Here is a 19,818-nt window from a genome sequence, read left to right on the forward strand (position 1 = left end):
CACTTGTACTGTACGTGCGCTGTATGTTCATGATTGACACGGATGTCGCAAGCCTGCAGCCAATCCACACTGAGTCTCACGACCCATTCGTTGTTTACAAACAGTCTGTACCAGCCCTTGCTGGGAGCCTTGGACAATAGAGGGGCGTGTCTACATTAGCATGGCCTGGAAGGTCACCCGACAGAAGCGCATGGTGGAGGGCGGGGACACCCAGGGCAAGAAAGCTGGCAATACCCGGTAACGCCCTACGACGGCATTCTAAGCCAACCACAACCGCGGCAAGACGACACCCCAGCTCCGCAGCGCTATGGCTCGCCTCATGTTCCTGGACGCGCGAGGACGCTTATTCCATCACGTGATTCCACACGGATGTAAATGACGCCATACGTACACAGCGCTACAGACCTCCAACGCCGCCCCTTCCTTCCGTCATTGCACCCACCAAACGTCATACGGTAGTAATAATTTACGTTCAATCCCATTCGTCATGCTCCAGCCGCCAGCTACTTGTCGCAGTGCTGCTGCCAGAAATCGCGTTCCTCCATGACGCGCACGCCCTTCTTAGCGGCCCGGTCGCGCTTGCTGCCCGCGTCTGCTCCCACTACCAGAACCTGTGCGCACATGTGGGAACGCGAGCAAACAATGTTGACATACACCGTAAGATGATAAAACAAGGCGACAGTAGCGTCAAGACGACAGCAAAGGGGCTGCGGCGGCGCACCTGCGTGTCACTCTTGACGTCCTTGTGAAACTCTGCTCCGGAGGCCTCCAGCATCGCCTGGCAGCGCACATGCAAAGACCGAACGGACGAGTAAGTGAACGGATAAGAAGCCCCCCTGACACGCCCCAAAGCCACCTCGCCTCGCCCAAGCGCCCCTGCTGCCCAAGGGTCTGACTGCCCTTGCAACGAAGCGACGGACCAAGCATAACCACAAAGCGACATGAGGGCCCACTGCTCACCTGCAGCGCAGACCGTTTGAGCCCGGCTCCGTCTGGGCCCTGTGGTCACATGGCAGGGAATGGCAGGTGGAAATGCAATTGCCGAGAACCGGTGTTGCCTTTGTGACACCAACATGAACCTTGACTGACGCGCGTAGCGAGGTTCACCAAGCTAGCTAACATCCCGCATCCACTCCCAGCCGCTCTGCTCGTACCTCGAGCGTGCCGGTGACGCAGATTCGCATGCCTGCCACGCCCTTGAGACCCCCCGCTGTGCTGCCTCCACTGTCCATTCCAGCGCCGCCCTCCGCAACCCCGGCCGCTGCCTTTGTCGGTGAACTGGGCCCGGCCCGGCCCCGCGCCGCCGGCTTCTCCGGTGCTGTTGTGGCGGCAGCCGCTGCCGCTGCCGTTGCCGTTGCGGACGAGGCCATGGACGTGGGTGCTGGCGCGGACGCCACACACGCCACGCCCGCCTGGCTTAGGCGCTGCAGCAGCTGCTGGTTGGCGGGTTGACGCATCCACGTCTCCACGTTTTGCGACACGACCTGGCCCAGACCTGCACAGTGTGCGTTGGTACGCGTACGCCAGGGGGGAGGAAGCATAGACCACTCAAGTAAAAGCGTGAACTACAGAGGCTGCATCCTGCAGCGCCTAGGCTCGATCACTGGGCCATGGAACGCTGCGGCGGTCACGGCATGCAACCCAACCCCAAAACACGCCTCAACCCTAGTGCCACCCTCCACGCCATGCTCAAAGCGGCCGCCACCGCCACTTCCACTTCAATTTCACCGCCCCTTCCACTGTTCCCGCCTCAGCCTCCGCCCCAGCCCACCTGATGCCGCCTTGATCTCCTGCCAGCTGGCGCGCTGCAGCTCCGGCACCAGGCGCGGGTAGGCCACGCCGAGCGCCTTGGCCGCCGTCTCGCCCACACTCTTGATGTTGAGGCCGTGCAGCAGCTCGGCGCTGCGCATGGACTTGGACGCAGCCACACGTGCCGCGATGGCCTCGGCGCGCGCGGCGCCGAAGCCGGGGAGCGCCGACAGCGTGGCCTGGTGGTCGCCGCAAGGGCACGGCAAAGCCCAGTGCGATGGATGTCGTGCTCTTTAGTTGCTCGTGGCGTGGGGCTGGATGCTTATTTGTTGGCGCTGCCCCTACCGCCCAGTCCTGCTGGGTTCAGCGCCTCACCCCAGGTGGCCTCACCCCAGGTGGCCTCACCCCAGGTGGCCTCACCCCAGGTGGCCTCACCCCCGGTGGCCTCACCCCAGGTGGCCTCACCCCAGGTGGCCTCACCCCAGGTGGCCTCACCCCAGGTGGCCTCACCCCAGGTGGCCTCACCCCAGGTGGCCTCACCCCAGGTGGCCTCACCCGGTCCAGGCGTGTGTAGAAGTCGGGCAGGCCGCCCTCCAGCAGCCCCGCCGCCGTCAGAGCCTGCATCACGCCCGCCGCCAGGCCGCTGCCCTTGAGGCACACCTTGGCGAAGTGGAGCAGCTGCGTGCAGGGGTCCAGGGGAAAGGCCGGCAGACAGCTCTGTGCCTGGGCGGCTGAGGCAAACCTTGACATGAGAGCAGCGGCGGCAGCGGCAGCGGCAGCGGCGGCGGCAGAGCTGCCAACTGGAAAGAAAACACCCACAAAGGCCCGCGCCACAGATTACCGTACGCCGCAACATGCGAATCCTGCAGCCCCCTGCCGGACCCACCATGCGCTCCTGCTGCGCGCTGCAGCCGGCGCCCTGCTCGGCCGCCACGCACAGCAGCTGCTCGCCCGCGTCCTTGCTGGCGGCCGGCTGCAGCCGCACCGGGCCGCCGCAGGCGGGGCAGCAGGCCGGCAGCGCCCAGGGCTGGGCGCCGGGCGGCCGCAGCTCCGGCAGCACCCGCATCACCTACGCACACGCCCGGGGCGCTCAGCGAGTGCACTCACGACAACCCAGCTCAAAGGGAGAGCAAACCGCACCCAACCCAGCTCAAACGGAGAGCAAACCGGCCCCCACAAGCCCCCTCCATCAGCCCGCACCACCTGCGGGATGACGGCCCCCAAAGCCCCCTCCATCAGCCCGCACCACCTGCGGGATGACGGCCCCCAAAGCCCCCTCCATCAGCCCGCACCACCTGCGGGATGACGGCCTCCAAAGCCCCCTCCATCAGCCCGCACCACCTGCGGGATGACGGCCCCCAAAGCCCCCTCCATCAGCCCGCACCACCTGCGGGATGACGGCCCCCACAAGCCCCCTCCATCAGCCCGCACCACCTGCGGGATGACGGCCCCCAAAGACCCTCCATCAGCCCGCACCACTTGCGGGATGACGGCCCCCAAAGCCCCCTCCATCAGCCCGCACCACCTGCGGGATGACGGCCCCCAAAGACCCTCCATCAGCCCGCACCACCTGCGGGATGACGGCCCCCAAAGACCCTCCATCAGCCCGCACCACCTGCGGGATGACGTCGCCGCTGCGCCGCAGCACCACCGCGTCGCCCAGGTGCAGCCCCAGCGCCAGCGCCTGGCCGGCGTTGTGCAGCGAGGCGCGGCGGATGGTCACGCCGCCCAGCTCTACCGCGGCCAGCAGCGCCACAGGAGTGATCTGGCGCGGCGGAAGGAGGTTGGCAGGTAACTTAAGCAGCACAAAGCAATGCAAAGCAAGCAGCGTGCTGCACGAAGCCCCCGCCCTCAGCGCGTGCGGCATGTCCTGGCCGGCGCCACCTGCCCCGCCGAACCCCACCTCCCATGCGCCCCGCCCGCCCGCTCACGCCCGCTCACGCCCGCACCTGCCCCGCCCGGCCCACAGTCAGCTCCACGCCCTCCAGCCGGGTCACCGCCTCGCCCGCCGGGAACTTCCAGGCCACTGCAGAGCGCGGGTCGCCCGCCGCCGTGACGCCCAGAGCCGCCGCCGCCACCGCGTCATCCAGCTTCAGCACCGCGCCGTCGGCGTCGTAGCCTGTGTCGGGGGAAGCGTGGGCAGGACGCATGTCACCTCTGACGTCTAAAGTCACCCCGCGAAACTTGTGGAAATCGAGGAAAGGCAGGTGCAACAGGGCCTGCCTAGCTCCTTTGCAGGAGGTCCCAGGCCAGCTGCATGCTTGGCATATCAGCGCGGCCGCAGACGCACCCAGCGACGCGCGCCGCGTCATCCACGCCTCCGCAGCGTCCACCGCCGCCCGCTCTCCGGCCACCGCCACATTGTCAATGCTGACCGCAAAGCCGGCGCCCTGCATATGGCGAGTTTGCGGGTATGGGGCATGGGGCACAGGAGCATAATCGCGCTCGAGCGGAGATCGGCCAGTACTGTACAACAGGACGTTCACTCTGAACGTCGGCAACTCGTGCTTGTGATTTGATCATTCCTTGCACGATGAACTCTGCCCTGCAGCCCAGCCCCCACTCGGGACTATGGTCGCGTGCCACTCCGTTGTCAAGCATCGGCCACGCTCTCCTCCTCGCTCTAATGCATTGGGTTTGGTTTAGTTTGGGCTGGTATCTACACACACACACACACCCCTCGCGCACCTCCAGCCATTTCAGCGTGTCCCAGTGCCGTGCCCGCAGCGGCGCCGCCACCGGGCTGTTGGCCGCCGCCGCTGCCGCTGCCTGCTCTGCCGGCGCCAGTGCAGCGTACGCCACGAAGCTGAGGCGGCGGCGGCGGCACTCGGCCGGGTCCAGCAGGCGCAGACCGCCCGAGGCGGCGTTGCGCGCATTGGCGAAGCCCGAGCCGCCCGCCGCCTCCGCCTCCTTGTTCACCTGCATGCATGCGCGGCAACACGTGCGAGTGTATGTGATTGTGCATTAGGGAGAACGGCTGGAGAGGGCGGGGCGTGTGTTTGTGCCGCCTAGCCCACGCATGCTCGCCAGCAGCGAACGCACGCGTCAACCTGCTGCACATGGCATATGCCGTGCGACGCCATAGCTCCGCCCATTCTCCTGCCTCGCACCTGCTGTAGGTCGGCGATGCGCACGTACACCTCGCCGCGCACCTCCACCCATTCCGGCGCAGCAGACGTGGGCGCCGACGTCGCCGCGCCAGGCGGCATGGTGAAGCGCAGCGGCAGGCCCTGGATACCGCCGTGCAGCGCGTTATGCGTCACGTCCTCACCCACCTCACCGTCGCCGCGCGTGGCCGCCTGTGGGGTGCCGCCGCGGACCGATGGGGCGTTCAGGAGTTTGGACATAGCGTAGCGGTCGGGCCGGCTGGTCGGGCTAGCTACCGTCACACGTCAAGGCTCCTGTCAACCAGCCGCTACTCACCTCCTGCAGCTCATACGCCGCACCGCCACCACCGTCGCCCTTAGCCACGCGGCGGTACACCACCCGCACGGCCAGCCCATCCACCTTGGGCTCCACCACCCAGCCCCAGCTGCCGGCGGCGCCCTGCCGCAGCTGCGCCAGCCGCGCCAGCGTGCGGCCCATCCACGCCTCCACCTCCTGCCTGCGAGCGTCGATCGATCGAGATGATGAAGGCCCAGCGATCAGCTGGCAGGTGCAAGAGGCACCACCGCACCCCACCCGTCACCGTTGATGCCTTAAGCGCTTACAGAGCACCGTGCCCAGCTTCCCATCACTCCCGACTAAGCCTACTGCCCGCCTACACGCCTACCTACCTGCCCAGCTGCCCAACTGCCTGCCTGCCCACCCGCCAACCGACCTGGAGTTGACGGCGGCCAGACTCGTCATGGGCACCGTGTGCTTTACCTTGCGCAGCGCCGAGGCCGCCGCCACTGGGGCGCCCTGCAGCAAGAAGCGTCAGCAGAGCCGCCAGTAATCCTTTATAACGCCTGAAGCGCAGGACCGTCAGGCGCCTGGCAGCCGCCCTGGGCGCTCGCCGAGCTGGCTGCGCACACCGCGTGCCAGGCCTCCAGCTCCTCGCGCCCCTTCAGGTCCCGCCCCGCGCTGCCCCTTCCATTGCCGCGCCGCTACTGCACGCCCCATCGCACCCCGCCGCAGCCCACTGCACGACCTCGCACGGCACGTACCACCGGGAACGCCACATCCTCCGCCGCCACGCCCCGAAGCCGCGCCGCCAGGTCCCGGAAGCGCCGCTTTAGCTCATCGTACGCGGCGTCACTGCACAGCGTTGTTGGACGCAAGCAGTCGCGCACGTGGTAGTCAGCGCGCCGGCTCTCAGGCGTTGCGAGATACGCCTAGCTGATGCAGCCGCAGCAGCACCATCAAATTCATCACATGAGGCTCCTACACATGTGCCCAAAACGCCAGAACAGACCGCACGACCTAGCTAAGCCCGACTCGCACAGCCGCCTCCCGCCCGCCGACCTGATCTCCGGCGTCTGGTTGAAGTACAGTTCTCGATGCTTCGTCAGCGCTGCCTCCAACAGCTTCATCTCCTCCTGCAGCTCTTGTTGCTGCTGCTGCTGCTGCTGCTGCTGCTGCTGCTGACTTTGCGCTGGGCCCTGCGTCTTGGTGGACTTGGCCACGGGGGGGGCAGGCGCCTGCGCCTCCACTGCGGGCCGGCTGGCAGTGCCCTCTGGCTTCGCAGCAGCTCCCGTCGAGGCAAGCTCGCTGCCACCTGCGGCAGCCGTGCCCCGAGGCGAGCGCGTAGCCTTCCTGCGCGTGGTACTTGCGAGGCCCGCCGGGTCTTTCGCGAACGGGAGTTCTGAGCCTGTAGAGCCAATGCCCGCGGGCTCGCCGGCAGCCGCGGTGGCCGTAGGGGAGCGCCGGCTGTTGTGGCCGCTGCCACTGCCGGGCACCGTGCTACCCCCAACGATGCGCCCAGTCTGTGAGGCCCCAGACCCCGCTGCTGTACTGGCGCACGCAACCAGGTGAAGCCGGGAGTGGGCTGGCGCTCCTGCCCTGCTACCGATGGGTAGAAGGCGAGCGAGCACTTGCCCCAGCGCCAGCATGTTGGTGCGAGGCACTGTCAGCCGGGTGCTGGATGAATGCTGATGCTTCATTCTACAGCCAAGTACTTCGTTTGCGGTTGCAAGGAGGATGTGAAAGCCAGTTTAGTCGCGGGTTGACTTGACTGCCAGCTATTGATGTGCATGGTTTGTGATGCAGATATGTAGTTATGTGTAACCTGCACTTGAAGGGTACGCGTCATTCGGGCTCGCGCCGCTTCATGCTCCAAGAAGAAGACCGAGGGTCGCACGACGCAAAACGGTTGCATTGAATGTCTAAGTAAGCGACAGTATGCGAGTAACGTGTTTGCGCTGTTGCGAGGGCTGACGATGACGAAGTGAGGCCAGTTGATCATGCAACACCCACGTTCTACCCAGCTTTGTTAATGCGCCCTGCATACTTATCACACATGTATACTGCAGTATCATACACAATGAGCTATCCGTCGCACCGAGCCAAAACAAAACGTGTGGCTGACGTAACCATAAAACCCTAGACCCGTGAGAGTTGCGCCGCGTGCGCGCCTCTTCTCTCGCTTTCGCTTCGAACTATGTGCGCATGTATGCAAGATAACAACATACATCAACATCACTTAGACCGCTCATCACCATCAAACTTCGGTTGGCGCCTCGTCGCGACGCCTCCGCAGCGCGCCGCTGGGCCCCCTCTCGTTGCTGCTGCCGCTGCTGCTGTGTGCCTGCAGTAGTCACTGCCCAGCTGTTACAGGGCTAAGAGTGGTTGAGCGACACACTGCAGCAGCGGGGCAGACCCAATCACCAGCGGCGGAGGTCAGGCCGCCATGCTGCAGCGTGCAGCAGCTGCGCCACCGCGAGGCACTGACCCAAGAGGTGTGACACCCCGGAGGCCCGGACAGCAGTAGCGCCCCGGACGGCAGTAGCGCCCCGGACGGCAGTAGCACCCCGGACAGCAGTAGCGGCGCGGCAGCTTCTGAGCGGATGGGACGCAGCATCGGCACCACCGCAAGTCCGCAACGCAAGTGGACCACAGCAGTGGCAGCAGCAGCCACGTCATCGTCGTCAGACACAGAAGTGGGGCTGTGGAGACTCCTGGTCACACGAAGCCTGGTCTGATGTGTGGCCGGGACCGGCGGGCGACACATGGGCAGCATGCACTGGCAAGTGCGCGGCGGCGGGCCGCTGGAAGGGCCCATGCAACAGCCCGATGACGTCAGCCTGACCTCTGACCCACCGCATCACGATTGCATCATGGACATAAACGTGATGACCGGCACCACGCCCGTCTCCACACCCGGCGGCGCACGAATGTACACGTGATGCTGGCTCGCGGTTGGGGCGATTGGTGTGGGGCTGGTGGTCGCTGCGACGCTGGTTCGTGCTCTGCGTGCCGTGCACCAGAACACACCTGAGCCAGCTGGCGCGGTGCACACACCTAGCCGCCCCTACCTAGCTAGCCGCGCTTGCTCTTGGTGGTCGCCAGCCAACAGCTCCGAGGGAACGAGGGGGTTCCCGATGTATCTTGTGTTTGGTCCAGATACCCTCCACGCCCTCGTGCCCCCATCTTGCCTCCCTACCTGCAGCTACGCGATGAAGCTGTGCGATGCCATGCTGTGTCCGCTTGAAGCAGGGACGCCTTCTGGCTGCATGTCAGGCTGTCAGCCAACAGCGGCCGGTGCTGGCGCCGCCAGGGCGGTACACCGGGCGTAGCATTTCCTTGTAAACGTGGCCGCAGATGCTTGGAGCACTTGAGTAATTGCTGTAGCTCGTCTACGTCGGCCCTGTCAAGCACAAAAGACTGGCTGGCTACGATGACACCCCCCACGGTGGTGCTGTTGTGCCCAGGCGGGTTGTGCCTGGTTGTGCCTGTCCGCGTTCCGCGTTCGCCAGGGTGCCCGCACGTGGAGGAGTCCTTGCACACCTGCTATGGGTGTACGAAGCACCCAGCAGAAGATGGACAGGTCAGAATGTACTGGTTACACGTTGGAGTTGTTGCGCAACTCTGTGCGCAATATTTTAACTCACATTCCCAACTGGCGTGGGTACTTCCATGACATGCACTGGGATGGCCAAACAGGCAAGCACGCCGCCATCACTCTTTCAGACCTACACAGTAGAACTTCTCAACCATCTTCAACACACACTAGCATGAACAGGGCGCGTGGTCTCCAGGGTCGACTGTGGAATTGATGCAATATGTGCACTAGTCAGCAAGTGTTCAATTCTGTAGGCATGAACTCGAGCTGGCTCCAGGATTATGGTGACAAAGCTCCCTTCCAAATCAAGCCATCCTTTCAATCAAGGCATCCACCCTGCCACCAGCATCCATGCAAGGTGCGCCGGTACAATCTCTGGCAGTTTGCCCACTCACTACAAACTGCACCTTGAACTGCACCCATCCGGTGCGCACTACAACACGCACGCACGCATTGATGGTTTCACACACTGATGGTTAATTATACGCGGAAAAGTACGAACGTATTAATGCCGTATTCCTTGCCCAATGCACACCATGATTATTCAATCTATGGGCAATCCTCACTACGCAATCGCACGCTCTCGGAGCATTGGCGGCCACGCGCAACACATTCATTCCCAAGCTGTGCATACAGCACCCTGCGTACCGTGACACATTCACAGACCAATCTCGATGCGCACCACAAGCAAAAACACATGCGCATGCACACATCACAAACGGTTCTACGACCACAAAAACCTTAAAGCGAGCATCCATCACTGCTGGAAGCAGCCATCAAAGGATTGCCCCCAAAACACAGGTCCTGACTTTTGGGTTTCCTTAACGATGGCCTCCTGTTGGATCCACAGTGACCGCATCAGGAGGGGGTGCTGCCGTCTCAAACTCGGGTGTGCTCGCCTCCAAGCTGGCTGGTCCGGTGGGGCTGCGGAAAGGTGAGTAAAGCAACGGGAGGAGGCATGCACTTCAGCAGAGCTGGCGAGGTGCAAACACGAACAATAGATTACGGCAACGCCCTCGTGGCACTGCATGTTGAAAACACATTCCATGAAAGTGTGTCTCTATGTCTTTTCAACCCCACGTGACAAGAGACTCACCAGCAGCTTTCGTCCACGCTGAAGAAAGTGACTCGGCAGGAGTTATTCTTGCCGTCGTAGCAGAAATTCTCCAGCTTGGAGCAGGTATCCTGTGTTAAATTGGGGCGTTGGGGATATGCTCAAGCGATATGAGGCTGTTGTGCTCGGCAGCGTCAACAAAATGTTGATACGAGCTATTCATGTGATACATGTTATGGACGAGGCGTCTATGCAGCCAAGGCAGGGAAAGGTGACCGGCGGTGTTGTTGAGGGCGCGATAAAGGCTCATTCAGCGCGTTGACCTCCGACAAGAGATAAATCGTGCAAATCTAATATAGGAGCAACGGTCTCTGCAGCGACACTACGCGGCTCGCGACGACCGACATAACTGAAAATGTCGGTTGTCCTCCCTGAGGACCGCCGTTTCGTGGGCTCTCTTTGCTCAGCATCGGCCTTTTGCATTACGACTTATAATTTGCGCGAGCTTACCGTAAGAATAAAGCACAGGCTCATGCCCTTGCCCACGTCCGCACGGCTCAGCATTAGGTTGGGGAATTTGAAGGTGGTGTACGTGTTGCCGTTGTACGTGTCCTGGGTGAAAGCCCAGCTAATACTCTGGCCAGCAAGCAGGGCGAGCTTGACGGACGAACGGCAGTCGTTGTTGGCGAAGATCTCTGCAGTAGGGGCAAGGCAGGGCACGTTAAGCCATGCAACATGCATTTATGAAGGTTTTGTGAACTACCGCATGTAGGCATTGCTGGCATTGCTAGACCCCATGCATCAGTAGACCTGCTACACGTGGCCCATGGCAAAAGCAGCCGACCTACCAATCTTCTTGAGACCCATGTTGCAGCAGGAATGGGTGGCGTCACAGGCCACCGTATCAATGTTGAAGCAGTGCCGCACACGCGGCTTGCCATCAGACAAGGTGGGCAGTGGCGTGCTAGAGATGAAGTCGAATCGGTATGGTGTGTTCTTGATGTTGCGTTTTTTGCATGCGCAAAAGGGGAAGGGGATGTACTGCTGCGGCGGCGGTGATGGTGATGGCGGTACATTGGGGGCGCGCTGGCCTGGCTTGGCTGGGCGAGGCGGCGGGCGCTTTTTCGACGGCGCATTGGGCTGCATGGGAGGAGGAGCGGGCGGCGGGGGTTTCGTGCACACCTCGCCGGCCCAGCCAGGTCCTCCGGGCCGCGGCGCCTTGATGCTCCAGAGGCACTGCGCGTGTGCAGGGGAAAGGGCCGCGGGGTTTCAGTGTCCACCAAGTGAGGCGTACGGGTGCAGCCGCATACCGGTACAGCGTGGGCGCGGCAACCTAGACACTGTAAATTGTGCTCACCTCATTGTCGACATTGTCATTGCCTTGGCAGCCAGCGGGGCCGTTGAAGGGATTCGTACGCGGGCCCGTGCACATTGCGTCCAGGCCCTGGATGGTGACGTTGACGCTGTTGCCAGCGCGGCGCACGCAGGCGCCGGTGCCGTCCTTGATGCTGTAAAAGATCTCCTTAGGCTCAAAGTCATCCTGCTGCCAGCGCACCCACTGGCAGTAGCGCGAGCTGGGCCCCCAGTTGGACTGTACGGCAATGCCGCCGGGGACCGGCTCTCCTGTGTCGCCGCTCAGTACGGTGCTGACCTCGTCACCCGCGCACAGGTACTCAATGGAGGACGTGAGGGGGCACATGGTGCTGTCGCGCGGGTAGCGCAAGCACACCGGGCAGTCTGTGGGGCAGCACAAGGAAGGGGAAAAGGGCAAGTTAAGCAACCGTGGATATACTTCACCTTACACAAATACACAATGACAGACACACCGCCAGCTGTTGCGCACTGTAGGGCAGCGGGCCGGCACCATTGCAGTTATACTCACAAAGGTAAAGGTTGCCGTCGGAGCTGGCGCGCCACTCGCACTTGGCGGAATCGTAGTAGACGTCGAGGCAGTTGGCCTGGTTCACGCACTCGGTGCCGCCGGGCGTCTTGTCGCTGCTGACACCCGACAGTAAGCAGGGGTTGAAGGGCGGCAACGGAGGCGCGCGCAGGCCTGGGGCGCCGCCAGGGCGGGGCGGGCGCGGGCTGGGAGGCGTGTTGGGCGCCGGACCACCGTTGTCCACGCACACGTCGCCGTTCCAGCCTTCTCCACCAGGGCGAGGCACGTCCACGCTCCACAGGCACTCGTTGAATATGGTGCCGTCGTTGGACTGGCAGCCCGCCGCAACAGTGCCGGCGGGGTCGGTGAAGCGCGGGCCTGTGCACTTGGCCGACATGCCATTGACGAAGAGGTCGATGGGGCTGCTGCCCAGCTGGCACGCCTTGGTTCCCGAGCGGACGCTGAACTCAACGGTGCTGGCCTTAAGGTCAGTCTCCGCCCAGCGCACCCACTGCGTGTAGACCGTGGTGTTGCCGGGCAGCCACGGCTGCTGGTTGATGCCGCCGGGAACGGGCACACCGTTCAGGCCCTCCACCACCGTGCCCAGCTTGTCCGACGAGCAGACGTACCTGCGGGCGGGTGGCGGCGAGCCGGAACTGGTAAGGTGGAGGCATGGATAACGCACGGGGATACACAAATGTTGCTAAACAGGACACTGCACGTGTTCTTTCCCCTGTGCACTTACGGGCTGTTGGCGGTGGCTGCATCTGCGCGGGCTCCGGTACCGCGGCGTGCGGACGGCGGCGGCGGGGATGGAATGTTGAGCAGGGCGCAGATGCTTCCGGGGCGCGGGTACGTGAAAGTGACGGGGCAGTACAGCCACGTCTGGCCGGCCTGGCGGCGGTACTGGCACTGCTCGCTGTCAATGTTGACGTCAATGCACGTGGCCTGGTCCGCGCATGCGCGGGTGTCGGGAGGGGTCGTCATGTCAGTCGATGGGCCTTTGTTAACGCACTCGAGCGGCACAGGGGCCTCCGGAGGGAAGGGCGGAAGGGGCGGCGCGTTCTGCTTGCCCTGGGCGGGAGGGCGTGGCGAGGGCGGCGATGGCGACTGCGGCTCCGGGCTGGGCGGCTCTGGGCTGGGCGGAGTAGGTGCCAGTGGTGCGGGCGGCAGCGGGCTGGGCGGCGGCAGCTCCGGGCTGGGCGGCGGCGGGCTGGGCGGTTCGGGGCTGGGCGGTGGGTTTTCCGGCGGGGGTGGTGGAGGCGGCGGTGGAGGCAGCATGGAGGCAATAGGAGGCGGTGGACTGGGCGGGTCGGGGCTGGGCGGCGGCGACTCAGGCGCGCACTCAGGGTGGCTTCGAGGGTTCTTGTCGAAGCAACCCGAGGGCGTGGAGTCAAATTCCACAATGAGCGAGATGCCAGCAAGCTCAACGGGGCAGTCGGCGTTGGGGTCTACCAATATGAACCACGCATCCCACACGTCGTCTGGGACGTTCGCAATCAGAGCCATAGTCGCGGCGCTGAAGTTGCCGCAGAGGCTGGAGAAGGGCGCGACTCCGGTGCTGGGGTCGTAGGTTGCATTGTAGGCGATCGGGACGTTGGTAAAGAGCTCGTCAAATGGAGCACCATCATTAATGAGCTGCTCATTGATGATGGCCGCGAACTGCGCGCCGAAGTCAAACAAGTCCGCATCAGTGTAGGCCAGTGGTGGGGTCACGATGTTGACGTTCGGAATCATGCGCAGCGTTGCGCACATGCGGCACTTGGGCGGCGGCGGGGCTGGGCTCGGGGGCTCCGGGGATGGCTGCGGCGGCTCAGGTGACGGCGGAGGACTTGGTGGCACTGGCGACGGGGGCGGGATGCCAGGCAGAGGCGGCGCTGGTGAGGGCGGAGGCATGCCAGGAGCTGGGCTTGGAGGCTCTGGGGATGGGGGTGGAATGCCAGGCAGCGGGCTCGGTGGCGCAGGCGACGGCGGAGTGGGGCTGGGCGGCTCGGGTGACGGCGGTGCAGGAGACGGCGGCGGGATGCCAGGGACGGGCGGTGCCGGCGAGGGAGGCGCCGGGCTGGGCGGCGCTGGGCTGGGCGGCAGCGGTGACGGGGGCATCGGTGAAGGCGGCAGGTACAAGCATGTGCGGCTGTAGTTACCATGCAAACAAATCCCGGACCCAGGTGCAGGCGTGATGTCGGCTGCGAAGGAGTAGCCAGCAAGGGCTTGGTCGCATTGGACTGCCTCCAGCAGGGAGCGGCGGTGGTGGCCAGCGCTTGCACCAGCCACAAGCTCCGCGGTGAGCAGGTCCACCCACTCCTCAGTGCGCTGGTTCATCAGCGGGTCCATCAGCAAACCGTCAGCGAATGAGTTGAAGACGCCGCACACGTCAATGTAAGGCAGAACTGGTGGCGACGCGGCAGGATTGCCCGGAGACCAGGCGCCGAACTCGAAAGGTGTCGTTAGCTCGGATCCAACAAGCACCGCATCTTGGTTGAGGGTCGCACTGATGTTCGCACCAACGGATGAGGCTACAGCGAACGTGAGAACGACCGTTCCGCCGGGAGGAGGCAGAATAGTCATCCGAGCGCACATGGTGCAGTGGTCGGGAGGAGGCGCCGGGCTGGGCGGCACGGGGCTGGGCGGTTTCGGCGAAGGAGGCACTGGGCTCGGGGGCGTAGGACTAGGAGGTTCCGGGCTGGGCGGCTCCGGGCTGGGTGGCGCAGGGCTGGGCGGCTCCGGGCTCGGAGGCGCAGGGCTAGGGGGCTCCGGCGAGGGAGGCGCAGGCGAAGGAGGGGGGGACCCAGGCTCCGGGCTGGGTGGCGCAGGGCTGGGTGGCGCAGGGCTGGGCGGCTCCGGGGTCGGAGGCGCAGGCGACGGAGGGGGAGACCCAGGCTCCGGGCTGGGAGGCGAAGGGCTGGGCGGCTTTGGACTAGGTGGTGTGGGGCTTGGGGGTTCCGGGCTCGGAGGCGCAGGCGAAGGAGGGGGAGACCCAGGCTCCGGGCTGGGTGGTGCAGGGCTGGGAGGCTCCGGGCTGGGTGGCGCAGGGCTGGGCGGCTCCGGGCTCGGAGGCGCAGGCGACGGAGGGGGAGACCCAGGCTCCGGGCTGGGAGGCGAAGGGCTGGGCGGCTCTGGACTAGGTGGTGTGGGGCTTGGGGGTTCCGGGCTCGGAGGCGCAGGCGACGGAGGGGGAGACCCAGGCTCCGGGCTGGGTGGCGCAGGGCTGGGTGGCGCAGGGCTGGGTGGCGCAGGGCTGGGTGGCTCCGGGCTCGGAGGCGCAGGCGACGGAGGGGGAGACCCAGGCTCCGGGCTGGGTGGCGCAGGGCTGGGCGGCTCCGGGCTCGGAGGCGCAGGCGAAGGAGGAGGAGACCCAGGCTCCGGGCTCGGTGGTGCAGGGCTGGGTGGCTCCGGGCTCGGGGGCGCAGGCGACGGAGGGGGAGACCCAGGCTCCGGGCTGGGTGGCGCAGGGCTGGGCGGCTCCGGGCTGGGTGGCTCCGGGCTGGGTGGCGCAGGGCTGGGTGGCTCCGGGCTCGGAGGCGCAGGCGACGGAGGGGGAGACCCAGGCTCCGGGCTCGGTGGTGCAGGGCTGGGTGGCGCAGGGCTGGGTGGCGCAGGGCTGGGCGGCTCCGGCGAGGGAGGCGCAGGCGAAGGAGGGGGAGACCCAGGCTCCGGGCTGGGAGGTGCAGGGCTGGGCGGCTCTGGGCTCGGAGGCGCAGGGCTGGGGGGCTCCGGGCTGGGGGGTGCAGGAGAAGGAGGGGGAGACCCAGGCTCCGGGCTGGGTGGCGCAGGGCTGGGCGGCTCCGGGCTCGGAGGCGCAGGCGAAGGAGGGGGAGACCCAGGCTCCGGGCTGGGTGGCGCAGGGCTGGGTGGCGCAGGGCTGGGCGGCTCCGGGCTCGGAGGCGCAGGGCTGGGGGGCTCTGGGCTCGGAGGCGCAGGCGACGGAGGGGGAGACCCAGGCTCCGGGCTGGGTGGCGCAGGGCTGGGCGGCTCCGGCGAGGGAGGCGCAGGGGAAGGCGGAGGAGACCCAGGCTCCGGGCTAGGAGGCGCAGGGCTGGGCGGCTCCGGGCTCGGAGGCTCAGGCGAAGGAGGGGGAGACCCAGGCTCCGGGCTCGGTGGTGCAGGGCTGGGGGGCTCCGGGCTCGGAGGCGCAGGGCTGGGGGGCTCCGGGCTGGGTGGCTCCGGGCTGGGAGGTGCAGGGCTGGGCGGCTCCGGGCTTGGAGGCGTAGGCGAAGGAGGAGGAGACCCAGGCTCCGGGCTTGGTGGCGCAGGGCGGGGCGGCTCCGGGCTCGGAGGCGCAGGGCTGGGTGGCTCCGGGCTGGGAGGCGCAGGGCTGGGCGGCTCCGGGCTCGGAGGCGCAGGCGAAGGCGGGGGAGACCCAGGCTCTGGGCTGGGCGGCGCAGGGCTGGGTGGCTCCGGGCTGGGCGGCGTGGGGCTGGGCGGCTCCGGCGAGGGAGGCGCAGGGCTGGGTGGCTCCGGGCTGGGTGGCGCAGGGCTCGGCGGCTCCGGGCTCGGAGGCGCAGGCGAAGGAGGAGGAGACCCAGGCTCTGGGCTGGGTGGCGCAGGGCTGGGTGGCTCCGGGCTGGGCGGCGTGGGGCTGGGCGGCTCCGGCGAGGGAGGCGCAGGGCTGGGTGGCTCCGGGCTGGGAGGCGCAGGGCTGGGCGGCTCCGGGCTCGGAGGCGCAGGCGAAGGCGGGGGAGACCCAGGCTCTGGGCTGGGCGGCGCAGGGCTAGGGGGCTCCGGGCTGGGCGGCGTGGGGTCGGGCGGCTCCGGCGAGGGAGGCGCAGGGCTGGGTGGCTCCGGGCTGGGTGGCGCAGGGCTCGGCGGCTCCGGGCTCGGAGGCGCAGGCGAAGGAGGAGGAGACCCAGGCTCTGGGCTGGGTGGCGCAGGGCTGGGTGGCTCCGGGCTGGGCGGCGTGGGGCTGGGCGGCTCCGGCGAGGGAGGCGCAGGGCTGGGCGGCGCAGGGCTAGGCGGCCCCGGGCTGGGAGGCGCAGGGCTCGGCGGCTCCGGGCTCGGAGGCGCAGGCGAAGGAGGAGGAGACCCAGGCTCTGGGCTGGGTGGCGCAGGGCTGGGTGGCTCCGGGCTGGGCGGCGTGGGGCTGGGCGGCTCGGGCGAGGGAGGCGCAGGGCTGGGTGGCTCCGGGCTGGGTGGCGCAGGGCTGGGAGGCGCAGGGCTCGGCGGCTCCGGGCTCGGAGGCGCAGGCGAAGGAGGAGGAGACCCAGGCTCTGGGCTGGGTGGCGCAGGGCTCGGCGGCTCCGGGCTGGGCGGCGTGGGGCTGGGCGGCTCCGGCGAGGGAGGCGCAGGGCTGGGTGGCTCCGGGCTGGGTGGCGCAGGGCTCGGCGGCTCCGGGCTCGGAGGCGCAGGCGAAGGAGGAGGAGACCCAGGCTCTGGGCTGGGTGGCGCAGGGCTGGGTGGGTCCGGGCTGGGCGGCGTGGGGCTGGGCGGCTCCGGCGAGGGAGGCGCAGGGCTGGGTGGCTCCGGGCTGGGTGGCGCAGGGCTGGGAGGCGCAGGGCTCGGCGGCTCCGGGCTCGGAGGCGCAGGCGAAGGAGGAGGAGACCCAGGCTCTGGGCTGGGTGGCGCAGGGCTGGGTGGGTCCGGGCTGGGCGGCGTGGGGCTGGGCGGCTCCGGCGAGGGAGGCGCAGGGCTGGGTGGCTCAGGGCTGGGAGGCGCAGGGCTTGGCGGCTCCGGGCTCGGAGGCGCAGGCGAAGGAGGAGGAGACCCAGGCTCTGGGCTGGGTGGCGCAGGGCTGGGTGGCTCCGGGCTGGGCGGCGTGGGGCTGGGCGGCTCCGGCGAGGGAGGCGCAGGGCTGGGTGGCTCCGGGCTGGGTGGCGCAGGGCTCGGCGGCTCCGGGCTCGGAGGCGCAGGCGAAGGAGGAGGAGACCCAGGCTCTGGGCTGGGTGGCGCAGGGCTGGGTGGGTCCGGGCTGGGCGGCGTGGGGCTGGGTGGCTCCGGGCTGGGAGGCGCAGGGCTGGGCGGCTCCGGGCTCGGAGGCGCAGGCGAAGGCGGGGGAGACCCAGGCTCTGGGCTGGGTGGCGCAGGGCTGGGTGGCTCCGGGCTGGGCGGCGTGGGGCTGGGCGGCTCCGGCGAGGGAGGCGCAGGGCTGGGTGGCTCCGGGCTGGGTGGCGCAGGGCTGGGAGGCGCAGGGCTCGGCGGCTCCGGGCTCGGAGGCGCAGGCGAAGGAGGAGGAGACCCAGGCTCTGGGCTGGGTGGCGCAGGGCTGGGTGGCTTCGGGCTGGGCGGCGTGGGGCTGGGCGGCTCCGGCGAGGGAGGCGCAGGGCTGGGTGGCTCCGGGCTGGGTGGCGCAGGGCTGGGAGGCGCAGGGCTCGGCGGCTCCGGGCTCGGAGGCGCAGGCGAAGGAGGAGGAGACCCAGGCTCTGGGCTGGGTGGCGCAGGGCTGGGTGGCTCCGGGCTGGGCGGCGTGGGGCTGGGCGGCTCCGGCGAGGGAGGCGCAGGGCTGGGTGGCTCCGGGCTGGGTGGCGCAGGGCTCGGCGGCTCCGGGCTCGGAGGCGCAGGCGAAGGAGGAGGAGACCCAGGCTCTGGGCTGGGTGGCGCAGGGCTGGGTGGCTCCGGGCTGGGCGGCGTGGGGCTGGGCGGCTCCGGCGAGGGAGGCGCAGGGCTGGGTGGCTCAGGGCTGGGAGGCGCAGGGCTTGGCGGCTCCGGGCTCGGAGGCGCAGGCGAAGGAGGAGGAGACCCAGGCTCTGGGCTGGGTGGCGCAGGGCTGGGTGGCTCCGGGCTGGGCGGCGTGGGGCTGGGCGGCTCGGGCGAGGGAGGCGCAGGGCTGGGTGGCTCCGGGCTGGGTGGCGCAGGGCTGGGAGGCGCAGGGCTGGGCGGCTCCGGGCTCGGAGGCGCAGGCGAAGGCGGGGGAGACCCAGGCTCTGGGCTGGGTGGCGCAGGGCTGGGTGGCTCCGGGCTGGGCGGCGTGGGGCTGGGCGGCTCCGGCGAGGGAGGCGCAGGGCTGGGTGGCTCCGGGCTGGGTGGCGCAGGGCTGGGAGGCGCAGGGCTCGGCGGCTCCGGGCTCGGAGGCGCAGGCGAAGGAGGAGGAGACCCAGGCTCTGGGCTGGGTGGCGCAGGGCTGGGTGGCTTCGGGCTGGGCGGCGTGGGGCTGGGCGGCTCCGGCGAGGGAGGCGCAGGGCTGGGTGGCTCCGGGCTGGGTGGCGCAGGGCTGGGAGGCGCAGGGCTCGGCGGCTCCGGGCTCGGAGGCGCAGGCGAAGGAGGAGGAGACCCAGGCTCTGGGCTGGGTGGCGCAGGGCTGGGTGGCTCCGGGCTGGGCGGCGTGGGGCTGGGCGGCTCCGGCGAGGGAGGCGCAGGGCTGGGTGGCTCCGGGCTGGGTGGCGCAGGGCTCGGCGGCTCCGGGCTCGGAGGCGCAGGCGAAGGAGGAGGAGACCCAGGCTCTGGGCTGGGTGGCGCAGGGCTGGGTGGCTCCGGGCTGGGCGGCGTGGGGCTGGGCGGCTCCGGCGAGGGAGGCGCAGGGCTGGGTGGCTCAGGGCTGGGAGGCGCAGGGCTTGGCGGCTCCGGGCTCGGAGGCGCAGGCGAGGGAGGTGGAGACCCAGGCTCCGGGCTGGGCGGCGCAGGGCTAGGCGGCCCCGGGCTGGGTGGCTCCGGGCTGGGCGGCTCGGGGCTCGGAGGCGCAGGGCTGGGTGGCTCCGGGCTGGGAGGCGCAGGGCTCGGCGGCTCCGGGCTAGGAGGCTCCGGGCTGGGAGGCACAGGGCTGGGCGGCTCCGGGCTCGGAGGCGCAGGCGAAGGAGGTGGAGACCCAGGCTCCGGGCTGGGAGGCGCAGGCGAGGGAGGCGCAGGCGACGGCGGCGCAGGGCTAGGAGGCTCCGGGCTGGGCGGCGCGGGGCTGGGCGGCTCCGGCGAAGGTGGCGCAGGCGACGGCGGCTCCGGGCTCGGAGGCGCAGGCGACGGCGGCTCCGGGCTCGGAGGTGCAGGCGAAGGAGGTGGAGTCCCAGGCTCTGGGCTGGGTGGCTCCGGCGAGGGAGGCGCAGGCGACGGCGGTGCAGGGCTTGGAGGCTCCGGGCTGGGCGGCGCAGGGCTGGGTGGCTCCGGCGAGGGAGGTGCAGGCGACGGCGGCGCAGGGCTAGGAGGCTCCGGGCTGGGCGGCGCAGGGCTGGGAGGCTCAGGAGATGGAGGAGCGGGCACTGGCGGCTCAGGGCTATGAGGCTCCGGGCTGGG

At 68.2% G+C, this 19,818-nt stretch overlaps 3 protein-coding genes across 3 annotated transcripts; 1 reads left to right on the top strand and 2 right to left on the bottom strand.

The window, feature by feature from the left end:
- Positions 1–82: 82 nt before the first annotated feature.
- On the bottom strand, positions 83–7,041 carry CHLRE_06g294200v5 (uncharacterized protein). The gene is made up of 16 exons (XM_043063475.1): positions 6,196–7,041; positions 5,898–5,988; positions 5,570–5,652; positions 5,173–5,353; positions 4,860–5,048; positions 4,438–4,668; positions 4,040–4,139; positions 3,699–3,868; positions 3,365–3,514; positions 2,636–2,818; positions 2,305–2,427; positions 1,772–1,988; positions 1,155–1,495; positions 961–999; positions 722–778; positions 83–611 (listed from the first exon to the last, which is right to left on the bottom strand). Exons 1-16 carry the CDS (start codon positions 6,831–6,833, stop codon positions 504–506), a joined length of 2,901 nt encoding a protein of 966 aa, XP_042924181.1. The 5' UTR covers positions 6,834–7,041; the 3' UTR covers positions 83–503.
- Positions 7,042–8,719: 1,678 nt separating this feature from the next.
- CHLRE_06g294250v5 (uncharacterized protein) lies at positions 8,720–14,021 on the bottom strand. The gene is made up of 7 exons (XM_043063476.1): positions 12,410–14,021; positions 11,668–12,293; positions 11,143–11,522; positions 10,634–11,021; positions 10,296–10,480; positions 9,828–9,916; positions 8,720–9,655 (listed from the first exon to the last, which is right to left on the bottom strand). Exons 1-7 carry the CDS (start codon positions 13,984–13,986, stop codon positions 9,553–9,555), a joined length of 3,348 nt encoding a protein of 1,115 aa, XP_042924182.1. The 5' UTR covers positions 13,987–14,021; the 3' UTR covers positions 8,720–9,552.
- A 100-nt stretch (positions 14,022–14,121) lies between these two features.
- CHLRE_06g294301v5 (uncharacterized protein) lies at positions 14,122–19,603 on the top strand. Its single transcript, XM_043063477.1, has 4 exons — positions 14,122–14,191; positions 14,829–15,641; positions 15,876–16,337; positions 16,641–19,603. The coding sequence occupies exons 1-4, from the start codon at positions 14,159–14,161 to the stop codon at positions 19,221–19,223; spliced, it is 3,891 nt and encodes a 1,296-aa protein (XP_042924183.1). The 5' UTR covers positions 14,122–14,158; the 3' UTR covers positions 19,224–19,603.
- Positions 19,604–19,818: the final 215 nt, after the last annotated feature.

The sequence above is a fragment of the Chlamydomonas reinhardtii genome, chromosome 6 (genome assembly GCF_000002595.2).
Source record: "Chlamydomonas reinhardtii strain CC-503 cw92 mt+ chromosome 6, whole genome shotgun sequence".
Classification (NCBI taxonomy): Eukaryota; Viridiplantae; Chlorophyta; class Chlorophyceae; order Chlamydomonadales; family Chlamydomonadaceae; genus Chlamydomonas; species Chlamydomonas reinhardtii.

Bases quoted from the DNA above. Each gene is read 5' to 3' on its own strand.
- CHLRE_06g294200v5 (XM_043063475.1), bottom strand. From the start codon at position 6,833: ATGAAGCATCAGCATTCATCCAGCACCCGGCTGACAGTGCCTCGCACC. The intron at 5,049-5,172 runs GTGAGTAGCGGC...GGCACCCCACAG, and splicing joins CGGCGTATGAGCTGCAGGAG to GCGGCCACGCGCGGCGACGG. The intron at 2,428-2,635 runs GTGGGTCCGGCA...CCCTGCACGCAG, and splicing joins GCGCGCAGCAGGAGCGCATG to CTGCTCCACTTCGCCAAGGT.
- CHLRE_06g294250v5 (XM_043063476.1), bottom strand. From the start codon at position 13,986: ATGAACCAGCGCACTGAGGAGTGGGTGGACCTGCTCACCGCGGAGCTT. The intron at 12,294-12,409 runs GTAAGTGCACAG...ACCCGCCCGCAG, and splicing joins GCAGCCACCGCCAACAGCCC to GTACGTCTGCTCGTCGGACA. The intron at 11,022-11,142 runs GTGAGCACAATT...GCACACGCGCAG, and splicing joins ATGACAATGTCGACAATGAG to TGCCTCTGGAGCATCAAGGC.
- CHLRE_06g294301v5 (XM_043063477.1), top strand. From the start codon at position 14,159: ATGTTCGCACCAACGGATGAGGCTACAGCGAAC. The intron at 15,642-15,875 runs GCGAGGGAGGCG...TTGGAGGCGTAG, and splicing joins CGCAGGGCTGGGCGGCTCCG to GCGAAGGAGGAGGAGACCCA. The intron at 16,338-16,640 runs GCGGGGGAGACC...TGGGAGGCGCAG, and splicing joins GCTCGGAGGCGCAGGCGAAG to GGCTCGGCGGCTCCGGGCTC.